This window comes from Ambystoma mexicanum, chromosome 13 (assembly GCF_040938575.1).
Source record: "Ambystoma mexicanum isolate Mex_15411 chromosome 13, UKY_AmexF1_1, whole genome shotgun sequence".
Lineage (NCBI taxonomy): Eukaryota > Metazoa > Chordata > Amphibia > Caudata > Ambystomatidae > Ambystoma > Ambystoma mexicanum.
This window is the reverse complement of record NC_090938.1, coordinates 479,926,430-479,948,837: the sequence shown is the minus strand read 5'-3', so window position 1 is coordinate 479,948,837 and position 22,408 is coordinate 479,926,430. Positions and strand designations below refer to the sequence as shown.

At 45.3% G+C, this 22,408-nt stretch overlaps 1 protein-coding gene across 2 annotated transcripts in view; it reads left to right on the top strand.

Annotated features, from left to right (window-relative positions):
• TACO1 (translational activator of cytochrome c oxidase I) overlaps positions 1 to 22,408 on the top strand; it is a 250,087-nt gene that overhangs the window by 69,507 nt on the left and 158,172 nt on the right. For both annotated transcript variants that reach the window (XM_069634123.1, XM_069634124.1), the window contains exon 2: positions 4,343 to 4,668. In XM_069634123.1, coding sequence (XP_069490224.1) covers positions 4,368 to 4,668 — 301 coding nt within the window. In that variant the 5' untranslated portion in view covers positions 4,343 to 4,367. The remainder of the gene's footprint in view (positions 1 to 4,342; positions 4,669 to 22,408) is intronic.

The following is a 22,408-nucleotide window of genomic DNA, read 5'->3' as shown; positions in this document are numbered from 1 at the left end:
CAAACTCTAGTACTCTGCTTCTTGTCCTTGTTTCCTGGAAGGCCCCTTTACCTGGGTCTGTGGGGCCCACATGTTGACCCCAAACAAGGGGAGAAGCCGGGGAAGGGTAGTGCTTGGCAACATCCCAGAGCTTCCACCATGAGCCTTGTAACCTGAGCTTACCCAACAGCTCTACCTCTGCGTTCTCAATATCTCACTGTTACAAGTTCCTTGCCTTATTCCCCACAGGCCTGTTCTCCTTCTCCTCCTCCTCAATGGAAAGTGACACTCGTGTCTAAAGGACCATCCGCTTTACCTCCTGTCATCCCCATTCTCTTATTCTGTACCTTCTCGGCACTCCCACGCATGTTCCTACTCCCAGGCTCGGCCAGTGTCAAGTGTTGGGTTTGCCTCTTCCTAATCCTCCCTACTTTCTATCTGTATCAACCAGCTCTATTCTTTACCTTATTGCTATTCAGCAGTGCAACTCTTCTTTTGATGTTTCTCCAACCCTCCTCCTCGACCTTCACTTTTCCAGCTCCTTGCTTATTCCAAGCATCCATGAAGCACCAAGCCTCCTCCTCCGCTGCTGGAATCATCCTTTGTATTGCTTTCCCTTCCCCCTTCCTTCTCCCCAACATTCTCTGTCCAGGCTCCTTCTACCACCTCTGTGAGCTCTGTCTCAACATGCTCTTGGTCTCCTGCAACCACGGAAACTCGCTTCCAAACTCCTTTCGCTCACATCGTCCAACCTCGTGCTCCTCTTATAGGGGCCTAACCCCCCCCCTTTTGCCATCATACCTGGGAGTGGGGACACCTGGGCGAGTTTAGTGAAGCTGTGGAGAGATTAGTGCAGCTATTCCATATTTAATTCAGCGGAGTGTTCACTGTGGTGCATTTACCATGCCGATTTTAGGCTTGGCTGCCCTCTTCAATGTCCCGACACTGCATAGCGCACCACCCTCGCCTCTTCCTCACAAATGGACAGTGGCCTTGCTTGTTCTGCATGAGATACTGCTGGCAGGCTGCCACTACACTCCTCAGCTTGTATAAGACTTTCCGTCCTCATATTAGGCAGATAACTAGGTGCTTCACACTTAAAGGGCCATTTGGCTCTTGCTAAACCACATAGTGTCCCTAAAGGTCTGATACCAGTAGTGTCCAACTGCCATAGTTCTGATGTTTGGTGGGGATGGTCTGGCAAGTCCCCTATGTACCTCCTCCTGGCCCAGCACACTCGGCGGTTGGTGGAACCCTGCCCTGTGAGTCAGGGGACTTTGTCACACCTTGCAGATGAAAAGAAAGCCAGAACTGCTGTAGAGCAGTGAGGGCACTCCACTCAACAGCATCAGGAAGACCCAAATGATTTTCAAGATGGTGGCTAAGTCTAAATCGGCTCGGTCACTGCAACAAATTCTAATAATACTTTGTTGTGGGGATTGGAACCCTGTTATACGTTGGGGCTAGATCAAGTTTTAACCTGTTGTCGTATACAAGTACTTCGATTCATTCTTCATGTTTCGGGGTCCCTATTAGGCCACAGTGTTCGTTACTTAATGTCTGTCATGTTACTGCTGTGTTGTAAGTTCAAGCGCCCTGATGCCCTCGGGCTACCGGCGCTATACAAAATAAAATACATACATTCTTCAATAATGTTTGACACCATTTAGGCTTTGAGAAATGGTTGCTTTTAATGTGCCAGTTGGTCAATTGAACTCTTTAGTTAGCAATAGTTGTCACTTGTGTGACATACATTCTTGTGTGCATATTGTTCAAACTACAGTCATAAGCTGAATGCTTCAGATCTGTGTGCTGACACGTGTTTCAACCGAAGGTTTTTCTCAAGGCAAGGTGTGGTAGTTTGGAATCCCCAGTGGGTCTATGTCTTGTTGGTAGGAAAAGGGTGGGCTGGGTTTCATCCGTGCCCGATTGGGTTTCTGGTGCACTGGTGGTCTCACAGTGATCTGCTGAGTAGTGATGACAAGTGACAACTATTGCTAACTAAATAGTTCAATTGACCAACTATATATATATATATATAAGAGTGCACTGTGACGATTTGCAAGGTATGGCCCTTTCCCAGGAGGCTAAGGCGGCATGGCAGCTACCCAATAGTCCTCCCTAGGGATGGTTTAATGCGGGAGGACCTCATGGGGAGGGACTCCTCCCTCTGTAGATAAGGGTGATTATGCAGGGTATAGCCAGTTAGCCAATGTTGCACCTGAACCTTCCTTAACCCCCCTTCCATGTCAAACAACTATCTTGAGAGTAGACCCATGTATTTCTATAGTGTAGGAGAAACAGCCCAAACACAAAGTACAGTGACGAAGAAGGGCACAGAAGACATGAAGATTACTAACGCTAGTAGTACTGCCATGAAGTGGCCACGAGGATGTATGAAGATCAATCCATCAAAAACAACAGACTTTGACAATCTGCCAGGGCGGGACGGGCGACATTGTATAAGAAGTGAAGAGGGACTGAAGACTTTTTCAACCCCAGCCGGGAGAGGCAGCAGGTGTGGAAACCATCCAGAGCGGGAGTTTCAAAACCTGTCAGCTGACAAGGGATCCCGAAGAGCAGAGGATGCTGGCGAAGCGCTGTGGAAGTCTCAGCGAGTCCAGCTGGAGCGGATCCGAACACGAAGCAGGAAGACACCTAAGCAGACCAGTAGAGCACGTAGCTGCCGCAGTCCTGGAGAAGCTGAGGAGAGTCGGCCTAAGAACCGGAGAGACGTGCCTCAGTCCCAGGAAGGCCTTTAGGTAATACGAAGTCCCATAGAAGCTAACGGGAGGTACGAGAGACCCGCAGGGGACACAGGGGTGGAAGAGAGGCTGGCTCCAGAGGCTCTCTGCTGCCCCTTTGGGAAGGGCACATTGAGCATCGGAGGAGAATTTCTTCATCGCAGTGGCAACAATAAGACCACAGACCACCAGAGAAGGGTCTGGGACCCCAGGACAAGCACATCAAGCCTCGGAGGAGAATTTCCTCATCGCAGTGGCAGCAATGTGCCCACTGACCACCAGAAAAGGTTCTGGGACCCAGACATAAGTATACTTAGCATCCGAGGAAAACATCCTCGTTGCAGTAGCAGGGAGAAGTCCACTGATGCCCCGATCAGGATTAGGTCTTTGCCAATACCAGGAGAAGGGAGCCATTCTCCTAGTTCTGAACACTGAAGAAATCTGAAAGCCTTCCTGATCAAGAGACGCCAGGGGAAGGGAGTCATTCCCCTTGGTTTTTGTGTGGTCTTTTGGAGTGTCGGAACCACAAGCCATCAGAAGGGAGTCATTCCCCCGGTATCCATTTTGTCAAAGACTATTGTATCCATTTGCTAAAGACCATTGCTTGGAAAAACACCCAAACACCAGGAGAAGGGAGCCATTCACTTGGATAAGGTACTTTCTGTTGACTTATTCTTTAGTTGTAGTGTTAGGGATAGAAGTAGGTTATGAGACAGGACGGTGGAGTTTAATTTCGACTGACATTCTGACAGACCCTTTTAATATTACTTTGAGGCAGGGTAACTCCTCTTAGAAGATGGGGATTGCAAGGGTGTCTTTTCTTGTTCAATAAATGTCTTGGCCAACCAAAATGCCACCCTTCTTCGACACCTTTACAGCACCCACAACATTTTTGCTATCTCTACTTTTCTTTCCAGTTTGTGTCAGATCTGTTTTCTAACATTTTCAATCTTCCCGCAAGTTCCTCTTTTTCTGGGGTTGTAGAACTTTGTCTTATTTCTTGACTCCTTTTTATTTTTTCCTCATTCCTCCCTCGGGCACTTTGGTTGGAGTGGATCTTTACTCGATTTTCATATTCTTTTGCTTTCTCTTGTTGAGGGAGATGGGGACCGTTTCTTGAAAAAGGGTTTTAAATGTAGGTTTACTGCACGAGTTGAATTGCTTTGGTGTTTACGCACGAATAAAAAAGATTTGTGCGGAAAAAAACATTTTAAAAAGCATTAACTAGGGCAATGTGTCAGTTTCCCGTGGTTGTTTACATCCTGCTTTTATTTTGCTACATATTCATAACTTAAATGTAAAGCAGATAATTAATTATGATTATATTTTTGCAGCTGCCTGTGGCACCTAATTATATAAATGCACAATGTGATCAAATTTGCAAGTCAGATAGAACAGTGTGTTGAATACCTGCTGTAAAAATCTGTGTACATAAACTATTGCCTCCAAGTTCAAATCCCACCAAGCTGTTTTGGCATATCATCTTTACAAAGTTGATAAAATAAGCAACATTAAATGTGGTAATAATAACAATAATTGCTAGAGTACCTGGGACAATTCAGCTTGTGGGGCGAGTACTATGAATGCTCTAAAACATGTAATTGTTTTTGTTTTCACAGAACAAATGCCTAATCTCTGTTAAGTATGGCAGTGGCTGCTGCTCTCGCAACACTGCGTTCCCAATGCAGAAGGATTATTTCCTTCCCTATACTACGCCTGGGATCACCGCAAGGAAGATGCGCATTGAAGCACCTCTCCTGTCCTGTGTGCTGTTGCCCCACAGGTTCCACTGTGTCCTCACACAAGGCTTCTATCCACACAACCCCAGCCTCTGATGCAGGACACAACAAGTGGTCTAAGGTGAAACATATCAAGGGGCCTAAAGATGAGGCAAGAGCAAACCTGTTTGCAAAGCTGACCATGAAGATTAAGTTTGCAGTGAAAGGTAATAGTGGGAGGGTAATGAAGGGGCATGGGGTCTGGTTGGGCATGTGAAATAGTGGTGTTTGATTTGCTATGTGAGATTGGAAAATATGGCTACCTATGATGACAGATGTTCTATTTATATGGAATATTTCAAGGGACCGCCTTCATTTTGAAGGAATGACGCACAGATGTAACTTTGTTGACTTTTCTGAAGGATGTGATGGTTCTCAGAGACAGAGGCAAAGGGATGTCAAATTAACTTAATTTAAATAAGAGGCGATTACCTTGTGAGAGAAGTAGAAGTTTGTAAATTAAGCGAAGATGTGACACTTAGCAATTACGAAAAACAAAACATTTGAGAGGATGCATAAAGATGTCAAAGGGAGGCCTGGTCAGGGCAGCTTTACAAACTAGACCGTGGAACTGACTGTGGTAAGCTTGCGGCTCCCTAGCTAGCTGGAAGTAACTTGGTGAAGGTTGGATATCGATGATGCAGGGCTGAAAGGTGCAATTGTTTGATAATAACAGAAGAGACTGAAATGGAAAACTAGTTTTCATCTCGGCTTTCCAAAGCATGTTGGATTGAATATTGTGCTTTTCAAACCCAATCAGAATATTGGTGGATTGGAAATGTCCTTACTTGCTCAAATATTGAAAATCAGTGATGGAGCACTAACCACAAAAATAGATAACCACCTACTTCTGACAATTCTTTTTTTTTATACATCCTTTTCTCGCTCTAAAAACAAAGAAATATACTTTAAAATGTATAGAATATCCCTTAAGAGATGGACCTGTTTTATGGTGGCTAACTAGTGCAAATATGTTCCAGTGTTTTCCTCAAAGGAGGCTATAAAATTCCTATTCCTGAAAGAGCCTGTGTGATAAATGTTTTCAGATTGGCCTACATGCATGCACATAACCTGCACAGTAATTCAATATACATGAATGTCTCTTGTGTATTTTATTTGTGGCTAATGGAACAGGGTTAGGGATATGGCCCTCTCAGGAGGGCCAAAAGATGCCTCTCACGCTGGGGTAGGTGTTCTACCAGGGCAAGGCCAGACATACCTCAGAAGCGGTGTGAGGGAACCAAGAGGGACCCTATTTCTGATCCCGGTATGCATGTATATCATGCATGTGCTTGGGTACCTCTTTCCCTGCGCCAGTGCCTATCTGCCTCTGTCCTGGCCAGGTCTCTTTCTGTAATCTTTCAGGGGTTACCCAGAGACAACAGTTACCAGCACAAACCACCCTCCTCATACTGCTGGAGGGCTAGTGGACCCCAAAGAACAACACATGCCAGAGACAAACCAAACAAGATCTAAAAGTACCACACTGCTCCTGAGTCCAATGGCCAAAACCGACCGAGACCAGAAGGAAAGAAGTGGTTGCGTTGTGAAAAATAGACTTTCCCCATACTTCCAGCAGCCTTATGGGAGACCCAGCGCCTGCCAGAGGGTCTCCAAAACCACTGCAGTAGAGTAGTAATGTCGAAGCTGGAGCCATCGGGGAGCTGTACAGCAGTGGCAGAGTCCGCAGAGCACTTCCCCAAGATACCTGTGTACAGTGAATTGCCTCATTGAGGGGGCAGAGCGCAAACCACGCTCAAGACCACATGGCAGGCTGCAAGGAAATGCGGGCTACCCAGTGGGTAGGGATGACAGCCTTTATGAAGACTACCAGGAAGTATACCAGCTCACAAGGAGAGGAGATAGGAGGAGTTTTGGATAGACAAGGCGGAGACTGGCCTAGGGATACAGGTGACCCAAGTACCCAATTGGAGCTTGGAGACCTTTCTAGACAGAAAGGGAGTGTCTATAAAAGCCCAGGAGAATCACTCTTTAGTCCAGGAGAGTCACTCTTCAGTGAGAGGTGTTTGGGCAAGGTCAGAGGAGGCACAGAGGGAGCAAGAGACTAGAATGGAATGTGCAACAGGTAAAGGAGTTGGAGGAGAGTACTAGTGTGTTTCGACAGAGTCAAGATAAGGTGTTGGGAATAAGTGTGATCTCAATTTTGTTATGTTTGCGTGTGATTGAATAAAGGTGAGAGAGGAAGTAAGATCTGGGGGGGGTAGAGATAGGAAGTGAGGGAGAGAAGAACAAAAGGAGTAAGTCCCAGAGGAAGTATAGGGAGGAGTAGTGGAACAATCATTGACTGAGAGGAACGAACTGGTGAGATGATCAGGCTACCCCTGTTCTGTTTAGGTCACCCAGACAGTCCCAGATGGAGGTAGATAAGGCTATGGCTTTTATTTCTCCAAACAGTAGGGGAAGCTTAGACCGTAGGGGAACCTTGTCTATAGTAAACCAATATCACATTGAGTCTTTTGGGAGTAAGGAGACTGGGTTAGGGAGGTGGGAGCTCCCTTCAAGGGTCAGGGCAAATGTAAAGGTTCCCCTCCAAACTCAGAACCCCAATTACCTTTTGTCTTTTTTTAAATCATAATAAAAGCTGATACTGTCCTACAAGTCATTGATAATTCTGTCACACTAACATGAAATCCTGACTGGGCTATGCTAGTCGGTGGCTTAAAGAACCCAGACATACCTTTTGTAAAAGGATATAAGAAAGTACAATAAAACATCCACACCCTTCCCCATGGTTGAAAGTTTAGACAGCTGTGACCACGTTCTGAAGTGTAGAGAGGAAGGTGGATTGGGCACTAGGGGTTGTACGCTCCTTCAAATGCCAACATTGAAGACCAGTGAAACAGAAACTACACTAGTTTAGTGACCATCTCTATTAACTGAAATGCCAAAGGTGTTGCAGAAAATCTAAATACTCCACTGACCGCATCTAGAGCAGAGGCTGTAAAAAAGCCCCTTGGAGACCTAAGAAACCTTTGTTCACAGCTGGTTCACGGTGTCTAGCAGCTCTGCAAAGGAAAATGTTGACAACTTCTGCACTCCGACATTGCCTAGTAGGGCAGGCTCAAACCCCTCGAACACCCCCAAAACCTTTTTTTGCAATTCGTTACCCTGAATTTCTAATCTCTGATCAACTACTACATCTAAGATACTGTCTTGTTTCCAGGATCCTCCATTTGTACTGCTGATGCAGTCCTCTCTTCAAGAATTTTCATCAGCCACAGAACTCACCTTTCAAGATCTTAGTCTTTCAAGATCACGTCTTCCTGTTAATATACCAGTAACAGAGAGTGGGCAAGCATGGACTCATAATGATTCACTATGATTACCCATTTCTTTTTCCAAATTAACTCATCCCTTGGCTGCGGGAAAGTCCCCAGAAAGCTCAAACAAGCTTTCGTCTGCTTGTGCTCCTCAAGTAGTCCAATACTTCCAAAGAGGTTGCAGCGAACTTGAGGCATCAGCCGTCTCTCCAACATAGAAATATACTTGAAAGCAGGGCCAGCATGCAACTCTGTCCACCTCAAACGGAACACATTGGTTATTACCAATATGGTTTCTGCTCTTCTTAAAGCACCAAAACCAAGCTGGTGGAGAAAAGCTGCTTGTGTCACAATTCTTCTGAATTCTTAATTGCCTTTTATTCAGAGGACCATCGCCTCATGCTATGCTGACAAGAGTTCATGGCCATTAACAGTACTAATTTCAAATGGCTTGCCTTTCTTATCGAAACCACGAGATAAAACAGCCCTCCAGTTTACCAGTGCCCACTGCCAACACATGCTGAGTGATGGGGGTCATGAAGTGATTGAGAACTGCTTTCTGCACATCCCCTGAATGCATCAAAAGAGAAACGCTTCTTTTTTGTTTTTTTAACAAATCCTTTTACTGGTTTTTGCAAAAGAGAAAAATAAAACTGCAACGAGAACAAACTGCAACAGAACAGCAGACAACAAATAAAATACCCTTCAATGACATATACAGAAACAAGTCTTCATCTTGGTTGATGCAAATTATACAAGTGAGCTTAAGTTTAAATATTCTCCCTTAATTAGCCATGGGACCACCACTTATTCCAAATCTTGACAAATGTTTGGGGTTTAGGGGCCACCACGGGCATGTACATGCACTCTTCCATTAACATGCAGTTATCCAGATTTTGTTTCCATTTAGACAGTGTGGGAGGCTCTAGCGCTGTCACATTTAGCAACATTTCGAGAATTTGATATTAAGAGCTTTTCGTAGTGGAAGTCAGCGGTTTCAGCTCTCATAACCAACAAGGAGAATTTCGGATCATCTGGTCGAGTATTTCTGGTGTATGCTGTTGGACTTGAAGCCCGAATTTTCAAATTGTAGGGCATTGTCAGATGAAATCATAAAGTGCCCTGTATGGTATGACAACGTAGACAATTTGGATTCAGTGCGCGGCCGCATTTAAATAGTAAATTCTGTGAAGTGTCTTAAGTTGTACAAAGTTGTGTTGTGGAAGCAAGAGGTGGTGAAGTTAAGAATGACCTGACCAAGTGTCTAAATTGTTGTTTTCGGGATTAGTTTGGCAATTAGATTGGCTACTAACCGAGTCTCTGTGGAAGGTCATAGTTCTCCCGGAATCGCATGTACATAGCCTGTCTAAATTGAGTATATTGGTACTGATCTAGGATGAAAAATGAAAAGGTTTGTCTTGGCTGCATTAATAGACGGCAATTGGCCCCCAGAGATCACATGTCCCAAAAGTTGGATGTTTTTATACGAACATTGCTTTGCGAAATTCTATTTTTTTTACTTCCTTGAAGGTCTCGATTTGTTCCCTAGAGCAGCTTTCAGGGAAATTAGGCCGTTCCATACCCACAGGGCAGTTACCAATCTGCTGTGAGGCTAATGGCAATATGTTAATATCACTACCACAGTGTAGCTCTTGGTGAGAGTGAGACAGGTTGCTGTGAAGCCACTCCGCAACAGCCATTTGGACGGCCCAGTAATATATATAGTTTTTGGTTTTTTTGGGTTTTTTTTTTAACATCAGGGAGACCAATTCCCTCTTCCCAATACAAATGCACAGTGTGTCCAATGTATTTCTGGGCTGGTAGTCATGCCATAATAACTTTGCCAGAGCATGTTCGATTTTCTGTAACTCTCCTCCTGGAATCCTAACTGATCGTTCTGAAGGAGATGTAGGTCCCCTGTGAACATGAGGGTGCACATCATGGATGGGTAATGCTTAGTCTCCCTTGGTTTCTCTGGCATTGTTTCCCACTAAAATGCTTTCCTCAGAGTGCACTGAGCACTTGCCTCCTCCACCCCCCATGGGCCACCCTACGTGTGCGGGATTGGCCTGTGCACATTATCACATGACCAGAAGTGGTTGTGGCCATGGAAGGCCTTAGCTAGCATTGTGCTCAGTCGCGCTTTCACCTGTGACCACGAGGGCGCACATCCTGGATGGGTAAGGCTTGGTCTCCCTTGGTTTCTCCGGCATGGTTTCCCACTAAAATGCTTTCCTCAGAGTGCGTTGGGCACTCGCCACGCTTCCCCACCCCCACGGCCCACCCTACTGGTGCAGGATTGGCCCATGCACATTAGCAAATGATCAGAACACCCCTTCTTCAGAGGCTCTCCCTTGGCAGCCTTGCCCAGGCAGCTGGCGAAGGGCTCAAGGCAAAGGGCAGCTACCCAGAGCAGCTCCCATATCCTGTTTGCCCATGGTCACTGGACCAAACACCCTACAGCTACACCCCAGGTAAGGTGGTACGGGCAGAGAGCACAGCCATTACTGTGCTCTGGTAAAACCCTGCCACTCCTCATTACTATTACCTGTGCCTAACCTGATTTGGCCTACACTCTGCTCTCTCTTGTTAGCCAATGTGTTGAACTTGCAGTGGTCTCGAGGTTAGGCTGTGAATGGCACTTGGTTTTAGCTATGATGTGACACTAAAACCTCTACAAAAGGTGAGTTGTGGGTATGACCAGTGTCTCACAAGAGGAGGAACTTTGAGGTCAGACACTGTATGAACTGGGGGGAATTTCTGGAGGTGGGCCATGTATTGCACTTTGATGGATTCTGGGGTGTGCAATGTATTGGACTTAGATGGATTCTGGGGGGGAGAGGGGTGGTCAATGTATTGCTCTTTAGATGGATTCTGTGGGTGGGCCATGTGTTGCATTTATAAGGATAGCCTGTCTTTTACGCTTAGATATATTATGTTAGCCTGCCTATTGCACTTAGAAGATTTAAGAGTTGGCCAATGTATTGCACTTAAAAGATTCTGAGGGTAGCCGGTCTATTGTGCTTAAAAGATGTATTTGCATTCTGTAAGGGTGTCGAAGAAGGATGCTGACACAAGGATCGCATTTTGGTTGGCAAATAATTTTTTATTGCATAAGAAAAGAAACCCTCCCTAACACTATCTTCTAAGAGGGGTTTACTTGCCTCAAACGAATACTAAAAGGGTCTCTCTGAATGTCCATCAAAATTAAACTCCGCCATCCTGTCAGAACTGTGAGAAACCTGAAGGTGTCTCACCCGCTATTCCCCGAGGATCTGTCACCCAGGTGGCCAGGACACAGCCATCGCTTTTGGATCCAGTTCCTTGGGGTAGACAAGTGCGGGAGGATCACCTGGATGAGGGGTGTTCAGGAACACTGAATGGCAAGATGCGGTATCCACTTCCCTGGAACACCTTTACCCCATTTTACCAGGTAGGATACATAGAAACTCAACCACCCTCCTTTCCTGATACAAACACTTTCTCACAGACAGCTCATTGTGAGAGAAAACGGACTAACACCTGAGCCGTATACCTGACCTGTCCCAACACAATGGTCAGGCAGAGTCAGGCAATTATTGATCATTGCACACACCTGACTACCATCGGACTTCCCCACACAGATAAAACGCGGAGCCCGAAAGCACACTCTGAGCAAGGCAAAGCACGCGACGAAGCAGCAGTTTCAAGATGGCAGTTTAATTCGAGGAGAAAGACGGCAAGACCAGAGAAGGTTGAAGGAGGGAAGTGCCCATGACCTTTTCAGAGAAAGACTGTTACTTTCATGAGCCTTCGAGAATAAGAAACATAAGACCTAAAATTAAAGAAACTGGCACTGTGTGTCAGAGGAACCCTGGGCTCTCCCTCGTCGATAGTCAAGGCGAGGAGGTGCATTTGCTGCTGTGGTACTGTCCTTGGCTCCTACAACAAAGCAGCGCCCGTAAAGTCAGCACAGCCGGTGAGTCGGTGAGACTGATACAGACCGGTCTGTGTTAGAGCCAAGGTTGCAAGCGGCTACATTGTATGAAGAAATCTAAAGAGAACAGTGTGTGAAGCATATGTGACGAGCAACGCAAATATAATTGCACTGCACATGAGTGACTGAAGTTTTGAAGCCAAGATATACCATAAATATAGTGGTCCGGCACCACGTGGGTGCTCATTCGAAGGTCTCCGTTGGCTATCCAACTGAGAGGTGCCAAATGTGAAAATGAATTGTGAAATCAAAGTGGTTCTGCAACGGGTCAAGCTCAACCCTGTGCACATTCCAAAGTCTTTGATAGTTTTTACAAACTGAAATTGGTCCGAACCCAGCTGAGGGAGACTAATTGTGTAAGAGGAAGGATCGGAGTGGAATAAGGGGTGAACTTTGAGTCACCACCCGAGAAAGAATATTCTCTGAACATTGTAAAAGGGGATCTGAGCCCAGAAGAGTGGGATCCAGGATGAAGAGTGAATCACTGGAATTGTTTTACTTGTAAGAGGAAAATAACTTATCATTTGTTTTGGTACATCAGGCCCTCTGAATCAACAGACTTTGATACGTAAACAGTCTTGGGAACAGAAGGTCCTGATGCTGGTAACTGAATTGTGTCCTTGTGCTGAAAAAGCACGAAAGTGTGCTACGCTCGAGTGACCTGCCTTGTCCCGTGCTCAAAACGTGGGGAAGGGAGGTCAACGTCCTGAACAGCCTGACATATCATTTTTTAACACTTCTTTTTCATAACATTATTCCCTATACTATTTGTATTTAGAGGTAAGGATTGGCAATCATTTTTTTAGTATAAGCCCTTTTATTTTGACGAGACTCCACTAGGACTGTATTATTATTATTTGATCGTAGATTGCTCCCATCTCTAGATTTAGGATTAGATAACCGTTCATCATACTCAGGTTGAAGTTAAATAAACACCCTTGAACTGTGGTCACTTGTGTCTGTCTTATTATTGATACCATGCCTTCCTTACATAACCTACTTCTATCGCTCACAGTACAACTAAAATATAAGTCAATAGAAAGTACCTTATCTAGGAGAATTACTCCCTTCTCCTGGTGTTTGGGTGGTATTCCAAGCAATGTTCTTTAGCAAAAGGATGCAATGCTCTTTGGCAGAAGGATTCCAGGGGGAATGACTCCCTTCTCCAGGCTTATGGTTCCAACAGACCTTTGCACCAGTCACTTTTGCAATCAGGAGAATGACTCCCTGGTATTCGTTCCCACACTCCAATATAGTTCACACAACAGTCTAGGGGGGAATCCCCTTTCCTAGCGTCTCTTGCTCAAAAAGGCTTTCAGCTTATTCAACTTTCAGGCCCAGGAGAATGACTCCCTTCTCCTGGTATTGGCAAAGTCCCAAATCCTTCTCGGGGCCTCAGTGGAATTCTCCCTGCCAATGCTTTCCTCGCATGCCTAATATATGTATGTCAGGGTCCCAGACCCTTCTCTGGTGGTCAGTGGTCTTGTTGCTGTCACTGCGATGAGGAGGTTCTCCTCTGATACTTGATTCTCTTGGACTAGGGCCTTAGACCATTCTCTGGTGGTCAGTGGACTTGCTGCTGCCACTGCAACTGGAAAGTTCTCTTCTGATGCTTGATGAGCTTATCTTGAGGTCCCAAACCCTTCTCTGGTGGTCAGTGGCTTTATTGCTGCCACTGCGATGAGGATGTTCTCTTCGGCTACTCAATGTGTTTATCTTGGGGTCCAGACCCTTCTCTGGTAGTCAGTGGTCTTATTGTTGCCACTGCGACAAGGTTCTGCTCGGATGCTCAGTGCACTTGTCTTAGGGTCCCAGACCCTACTTTTGTGGTCAGTGGTCTTATTGGTGCCACTGCTACTGGGAAGTTCTCGGATGCTCAATGTGCTCTTCCCAAAGGGCCAGCGGAGAGCCTCTTGAGCCTGCCTCTCTTCCACCCCTGTGTCCCCTCGGGGTCTCTTGCACCTTGTGTTACCTTCTTTGGGACTTCGGTACATCACTGGTGCTTCCGGGGCCTGGGGCGCATCTCTCTGGCTTTTCATGATTCTCTCCTTGTCTTCTGCAGAACTGCGGCAGCTTCAACACTCCTCCTAGCCTGCTCGACTCTCCCTTCCTGTTTCGTGTTTGCGTCTGCTCCCGCTGTACCCACAGAGAACTCCCTCAACGCTTTGCCGGCATTCCCCGCTCTTTGGGATTCCTGCTCAGCTGACTGGGTTTGAAACTCTTGCTCTGGATGGTTTTCAGACCTGCTTCCTCTTCTGGCTGGGAGTGACAAAATCTTCAGTTCTTCTTCTCTTCTTATACAATGTTGCCAGTCCCGCCCTGGCGGAATGTCAAAGTCCTTTGTTGTTCTTGATGGTTTGATCATCATGCATCCTCAGGGGCACCTCATACCAGTACTAGCACAGTTGGTAATCTTCATCTCTTCTGTGCACTTCTTCGTCCCAGTATTTCTGTTGGGGCTATTTCTAGGTAATCGTCCTTTTTCCAAGAGAGGGAGTACCTCCCCATGAGGTCCTCCCGCCTTAAACTACCCCTAGGGGGACTATTGGCTAGAGCTGCACCTCTCTAGCCTCACGGGAAAGGGCTCCCCCTTGGGGAGAAGTGACGGTACCCTGCAAATCTTCACAATTGCCTGTCTATTGCAGTTAGAAGATTTGAGGGTAGCCCGTTTATTGGACTTAGAAGATGTATTAGGATAGCCTGCCTAAGGGGCTTGAAGATTAACTAGGATAGCCTGCCCTTTGTGCTTAGGTGTATTAGGATAGCCTGTCAATTGCACTTAGCCTTCGTATTGCACCTAGAAGATTCATGATGTTAGCCTGTTTATTGGACTCAGAAGGTTTATGAGGAAAGCCACTGAATTGCACATAGAAGATGTATGTATTTAGCCTGTTTCCAGGTGATATTAACGAATTACTAAATAACTAAAACTTGTTTACCCAAACATTTGTATCCCAAAAATACTGATTAAAAGAAAAAGACAATTCTAATTTGGGGGGGTAGGGTGATGCACCAAGCCCCCTATTTCCCTTTCTTTATAACACCACCCAACCCCCTTCCCACCTGTTTTAACCCCTTACCCCACACACATATATATTTTTAAAAATCAGTATTTTTTTCGGCAAAATCAATTCAGTACAAATATTTTTTAGATATTCCCTATTCGGTAATATCACTGGATATTGGGTAGCCTTGTTATTGTACTTGGAAGGTTTCTGCGGGTAGCGTATCTATATAAAGACAATCTGATCACACAGCTACATCAAAGACAAAGCTCCATCTGAGCCTCAAGGTACGTATTTCACGTGCTACTTAAGTGGACATCTGGTGCAGGCATGGCTACCCACCCATGTACCCCCTCGTCGCTTACAGCATTGAGACGCCTAAGTCATTGTTGCTCTGCTACTAATACACGCGTACCTTCTACTGGCCTCATTAACTAGCACCCTAATCTAGCTCCTCCTACTACCTTGCTCGATGCCACACTCATCTGTACCTCTTGGAAATGGCACATGTTCACTGAAGAGCTGAATACTTCCCATCTTATTGACTTACCGAGCGTGGTATGCGCTCTTGTCTTAGCCTATAATCGCCCCCGTGCCATTTAATTCCACTGCACTATTCTCTGGTACGCAGTATAACCGCTTCTTTGCCATTCCAGCTGGTTGTACACGATCACTACCCCGATGCGCTTGCACGCTGTGCCACACAATGTATCTGCACCCTAGCTCTGCCTTGTCTGATCTAAACAAAAATGTAATTTAGCAATAACTGTTAACTCCTTGTGCTATTATATGGTAATTTCACTTAGCCCTTTCTGTGCAAGGACTACTCTGTAGCATTCATCTTAGCTGAACTGCATATCTTGCCCATCTAGTTGAAACTGCCCTTTGAGTCATGTTACTGAATCCCCACTTAGCCCACCCTGTTGGGACTGCTTTGTAGCATTCACTTAGTGAAATGTATGTTTTGCCTATTTAGCTGATACTGCATTTGAGTCACGTTACTGAATCCCCATTTAACCCTGTTGGGACTGCTTCATAGCATTCTCTTAGTGAAATGTATGTTTTGCCTATTTAGCTGATACTGCATTTGACTCACGTTACTAAGTCCCCATTTAGCCCACCCTGTTGGGACTGCTTCGTAGCATTCACTTAATGAAATGTATGTTTTGTCTATTTAGCTAATACTGCATTTGAGTCACATGACTGAATCCCCATTTAACCCTTTTGGGACTGCTTCGTAGCATTCACTTAGTGAAATGTATGTTTTGCCTATTTAGCTAATACTGCATTTGAGTCACGTTACTGAATCCCCATTTAGCCCACCCTGTTGGGACTGCTCAGTAGCATTCATTTCAGCCGAACTGCATGTGCTTATTTGTATGAAATTGCACTCTGTACTATATTACTGCATTCAAGCCATTGTGCGACTAGCCACTATGCCCCGGCCCCCAGTAGTCAATCACTCCTTTCGACCACCTTTCCCCAAGATATTTGCATTAACTGTTGTATCCACACTCTACCTCACCCTCCATACAGCATCCGTGCACAACCATAGCACTTCCCCGCTACCCAACTCTCGCTACCACAATACTACAACCATGGCCACTACCTCTCCCCACACTAATCCATACCTCAATAACCCTGCCTTATGGCTCAAAATTTTGTCACCAGACTCACTTCGAACCGACCATGCTCACTCTCGATGAGAACCGCTAGACTTGGCTCAAGACTCACCCATGGCTCTCACCACCACTTGACACCCATTCGTCAGAATAAACACCCACAGCTAATCGCTAGGACTGTCTCCTGTCCACACACACCTACCTCCCAAGCTGACAACGCTGCTAGATGTGGCTGATCTCATCTTAACTCACGACCTTGACTTCTTGGCCGTCACTGAAACCTGGCTTCATGCTGCCTCTGGGCCTCTACTCTCTCTAGCCATTCCCACAGATTATAATATCAGACACGACCGCAATACCAATCAATCCAAAGGTGGTGGCATTGCCATCATCCACAAAACTCCCTAAACTTCTGTCTCTCCTTGGTGCATCAAATCTCCTCGATGGAAGTGCTAACAGCCAAATTTGCCTTTACCCCCAACCACAACATTACACTCCACCTACTATGCAGGCCCCCAGAGCCCCAATCCACCTTCTCTGAAGACTTATCTAACATTCTGGCATACAATACTAAAATCAGTTCCCAAATTATTGTACTAGGTGACTTCAACTTGGGCCTTGCCGACCCTAATGACACGGCTGCCCTGCTGATTGACAATATGCCCACGAACTCAGGCTTTACTCAGCATATCAATAAACCTACACATTCCAAGGGTAGAATCCTTGACTGGATAGCTGACCTTAACTGTAAAATTAATGTGGAATCTAACCAACCTTGTGCCTGGACTGACCACCATTTAATCACCTTTAACATCCTCGCCAAAACCATCGGCTCCACTCCAGACGTCGCACCTGCTATTCCCACTAGAAATAAGCACGACATAACCTGTGATAAACTTCTCCCTCTCATCCTACCAGTTCTTAATGAAAAGGCACTCTCATGCACTGACCCAACTGTTTTGGTTGACACCTTCAACCACACTATGTTAAAAGCCCTTGACCACATTGCCCCATCTAAACTGAGAAAACCCAAACCTCGAGCTCACCTCAACTTCTGGTTTACACCCCAGCTCAGAACTCTACACAAAGAAAAACGAATTTCCGAATCACGTTGGAAAAGTAACCCTACTGAAGCTAATAAAGCCAGCATTGTTCTAGCAACGCTAAACCATAAGGAAGCCATACTCCAGGCGAAAAAAGACCCTTGCAACAAACGCATTGAACAAGCCAAATCCAATACTAAAGAACTGTTTACAATTTTTAAAAGAACTTGAAACCCCTGTCACTGCACCTGACACTTGCACCAAAGATAGCACTTGGTGCACTAATATTCAAAACACACTCCTTGGCAAGATAGCCTCCCTCCAAGCCAAAATTAATGACAAACTAGTCTACAACTTAACTTGCAAACTAACACTCAACCGATAATAAACAACCCTACCGCTGACTCATTCATTCCGTTCAGCTTCTCACCTCTTTTCCGTTAAAGTGGAAAATATTATCAATAGCCCTAAAACCTCCAACTGCCAGGGGGACCTTTGCCCTGCGCCTATCATCAAGGAGGCCGCCCATGAGCTAGCTCCCTTCATTGCCACATTCATTAACTCATTCTTCAGTACTGGGATTGTACCAGACAATTTGAAGGACGCCTGGGTTATCCCGCTCCTAAAAAAAAAACAACCCTGGACGCCAATATACCAACTAATTGCAGGCCCATCACTACAGTGCCTTTTTTACAAAAAATCCTTGACCGAGCTGCTTACTTACAGATTCAAGAATACCTCGAATCTAATAAACTCCTGGGACTAAGGCATTCTGGGTTTCGACCGCGTCACGGCACCGAAACTGCCCTTATCGATCTTAAAACTCAGATTGAAGACCTAAGAGATAAGGGTAAACTTGCATTACTACACCTTCTCAACCTCTCTGCGGCATTCGATCTTGTAAATCACCAAATACTGTGTCGACACCTTAAACTAGCTGCACACTTTTCGGATAAAGTCACAGCTTGGATCAGTTCATTCCTGGACAACAGATCGATGCATGTCTTTTCCCCCTTAGCAGCAGCCTTACCCTCACCTGTCACCTGCGGGGTACCACAAGGGTCTTGTGTCTCTCCTACGTTGTACAACGTGTTTACAAAACCACTATTTGATATCTTGGACTATCTGGGTGTCACATACACCAATTATGCAGACGACACCCAGATACTCATCCCGATCTCAGGAGACTACTCATCCGACTCTCTCTCTGTGAATGCCATCTACCAAGTCATCCAAGCCTGGATGGCGCAGCATGGACTTTGTCTGAATGACGAAAAGACAGACCTCTTCATTCTCGGCTCTCCCCAAAAACTAACCAAACTTGACCCCGCATTTAATGGTAAGACCTTAATGGTAATACCATTAAGGTTTCCAAGGACACAAAAACATTAGGGATCTACATCGACTCCACACTATCCTTGGCCAGACAAAGTAATGCAGTCGCCTCTGCAGCGGCATACACCTGTAAACTTATCACAGCCTGTCGCCCCTCTTATCACCAGCTAACTGCATCACACTTGCCAGGACACTTGTGCTGTCTAAAATTGATTATTGTAATGCCCTCTACTTGGCCACTAACCGTTATTATCAAAAACAATGCCATCAGAGCAGCTCTCAACATCCCCAGGAACTAACACATCTCAGACACCAGACGTTATATACGCTGGCTCTCAGTCTCACAACGAATTTCTCTGAAAACACTTGCTCTCACCCACAAATGCCTGTCCAACCAAGCACCTTGCTACCTAGCTAATAGATTCACCCTCCACAACTCTAATAGACCCCGCAGAACTGCTCAGACCAACTGCCTCTCCATACCACGTTTCAACCTTCAAAAATCAGGTGGAACTAGTTTCCCAGTAATGGCTGCTAAACTTTGGAATTCGCTCCCCAACCTACTAAGAGCGGAACCTTCCTTCCATAGATTCAAAAACATGGCCAAAGCTTGGCTATCCGCCCAAGACTCCCTCCTCTCTACTGGCCAACCTCCTTCCATGCAATAGCCACCAGCCTCACATTATGTATATAGAGTCCTGCCTATTCTGCTTATTCTGTAATTTGCCTTATGTATATAACTGTAACTTAAATTGTAAATGTAATGTTTTTTTTGCCTTTTACCATGTTGTAACTAAGTGATGCGCCCGGATGCCCTCGGGCCTGGTGCGCTTTACAAATAAATAAAATACAAATACAAATACCTGCATGCATCAGAATGCATCGAAGACCTATGACAAAAAAATCAGTCTTGCTGGACACATAATAATTTGACTCCATACACCGGACTAAACCACAGTGCTCTTCACCTCTGCCATCAGAATGCAGTTACGACCTAAGATGAAAAATTCAGTCTAGCTGGACACATAACGAGCCTCTTCCACTCCCAGCCTCTTCTGACCACCTCAGCACCCACCCACATGTCTGACCTTCATGGATAGCTTACTGGAGCTCGGCCAGCCCACCTAACTTCCTGTCTTGGTCAAATGCACACACGCATTCTAATCCTTCTGATAATTTTCCCATACCTTGGACTTCGGTCCCCCAAGGGAGTATCCAACACAAGCACTTAGAGGCCATACTGATGGGATAAAAGCGCTATATAAATGACAAACTACTACTTAGCGAGAGGTATCAATTTTGTGGTGTTACAGTTATAATCACTTTGTACAGATGGCCAAATTTCATGGTAATTTTCATTTTAAAATAATATTTAATGGTGAAATAAACTATGCTGTGTGTTGTGCAATTTCACTACTGAACGTCTCTAAAGAATGGCCTGTGAAGTTAGTGGGCATGGCCTAGTTATAATTAGTAATTCGTTCACTTTAGGATATCAGCAGCCCAATCTCCTTGTTACAAGTTTGGATCCTGTCCATTCTTCCTGGCATGCGCATTTAGTGTCCCGAAAAAAATGGTGTTCCCTGTGAGCCTTCATAAGTGAGGAACCCTTAGCATAGCTCCAACACTGAAAGCTGCTGTCCAATTATAGAAACTACTGAAAATAAGGTACAGTTAAAAAGAAACTGATTTGCTCATGATCATATATTTTGGGGAGGGGAAGCTGGGATTTGAGCCAAGGTTTGCTGGTTATGAATGTTTAATTCATCAGTAAATGGCCCCCCCCTCAGAACAAATTGGCAGTTTATTTTTAGTTTTTATATACCTCTTACAGAGGTTTTGCCCAGGACCACTGGATTTTGCTTATGTGCTGAAGCCAGGATAGAAACTCATGTCTCTTGGTTCTCCGTTCCACACTACCGTCTGTATCTGTGTCTGACAAAAATGCATTGCCATGGCTAGATTAAGCAAAAACATTAACAGCTCTCCCACCCAAACATCTATTGTGTTTTGGGTCATGAGCTACATTATTTTCATGTTTTTGGGCTTGTGTTTAAAATTCACAGTGGATTTGTGCATCATGGGTGGGGATTTCAACTATGTCATGGACTATGCCCAGGAGAGGTTCACCCAATAAGCAAGTAGGGATCAAACTCAATAATTTTGTGAGTGGAACTGCTTGGTAGATGTATAGTGGGCCCTTCATCCACACCGACAGGTCTACTCATTTAACCTGGGGGCACATTTCTCCCTATTCCGAATAACTATTTTTTCATGCCAAACATCAACCGTTTCTGATGTACAGTATTTCCCACATGTTATCTTAGACCAATTTCCATTACTACTTACCATTGGTATACTGTGCACACCCACTCATGCCGCCTGGTGACTAAACTCATACGATCTGGAATTTCTGGATGTCCTGGGACATAGAACAATAGAATACTTTGAGCTAAATGAGACGACGGTGTACGACCCATCAATACTTTGGGAGGACTATAAGGTAGCGCTTCTGAGGGGGGGCGGGCATTTCTGTTCTCAAGGCAAAAGAACACGGAATGCGTGAGAAACTTCTCCATTTTGAGACAGAGATGAACTGGTTAGACAGAGTTTATCTTCAATCTCTCTCGGATAAAGCAAAGACTACTACTGCTGTCTCTGGACGCATATTGCAATTGTGAAAATGATACTGCCCTCAATTGTACCTGGCATCCCAGCCTCGGATAGAAGAGACTGGGATAAAGCTGCGAAAATGCTAGTCTGGTTACAAAAGTGTGAAATGTCTTTATGATCTGTACACGAAATCAAAATGACTGAGGGCAAGTTAGTGTCCGACAATGTAATTTGTGAAGCCTTCAGACTACGGGCAACTGTATACAATGGATCGGACTGAGCTTGTACATTCTAATCTCCTTGATGAAATCCTTCTCCACAGTTTCTCGGACCAACAAAGATGTGCCCTTGGCTTCGATATCACAGAAGAGGAACTTGCAGCAGCTATTGTAACTCTCCAATTGGGCAAATCCCCAGTGCCCAACAGTTTCCCTAACCAGCTCTGGCAAATAATTGTGCAACAAGGTGACCGGACCCATGCTGTTATGTTTTGGGCAAGTAGGGACAAGGCAGAGCTATCTCCTGACTTGTGTCAGGCTAATGTTATTGTCATACCCAAAAAAGACAAACTGCTTGTTGAATGTGCCTCTTAGTCTGGTTTCACTTATTAATATGGACGCGCAGGTGCTGGCTAAAATTCTTGCACTAAGACTGATAAAAATGCCCCCCTGGCTGGCTCATCCAGACCAAATATGCTTTATGCTGGTCAGGGCCACGCATATGAATAGCCATAGGCTGCCTCTCGCCCTAGACAAAGCCAGAGCCCTGATAGACCCTCTTGCTGTTGTGGCAATTGATTTTTGAAAAAGGATACAGAATTCGCTGGGATTTTGTATGGGTTGCAATGACCAAAATGGGCTTTGGGGTGAATTTCATACATTTGGTCAAACTACTTTATAAAACGCACACAAGAAACATTTTGGGTTAATGGAGTGTTCTGAAGCGAGGAACACGTCAGAATGCCCTCTCTCACCACCCGGAGACTTACAGCCTCTGGGATCTACCACATACAGGGTTAGGTCACCCCTCCAT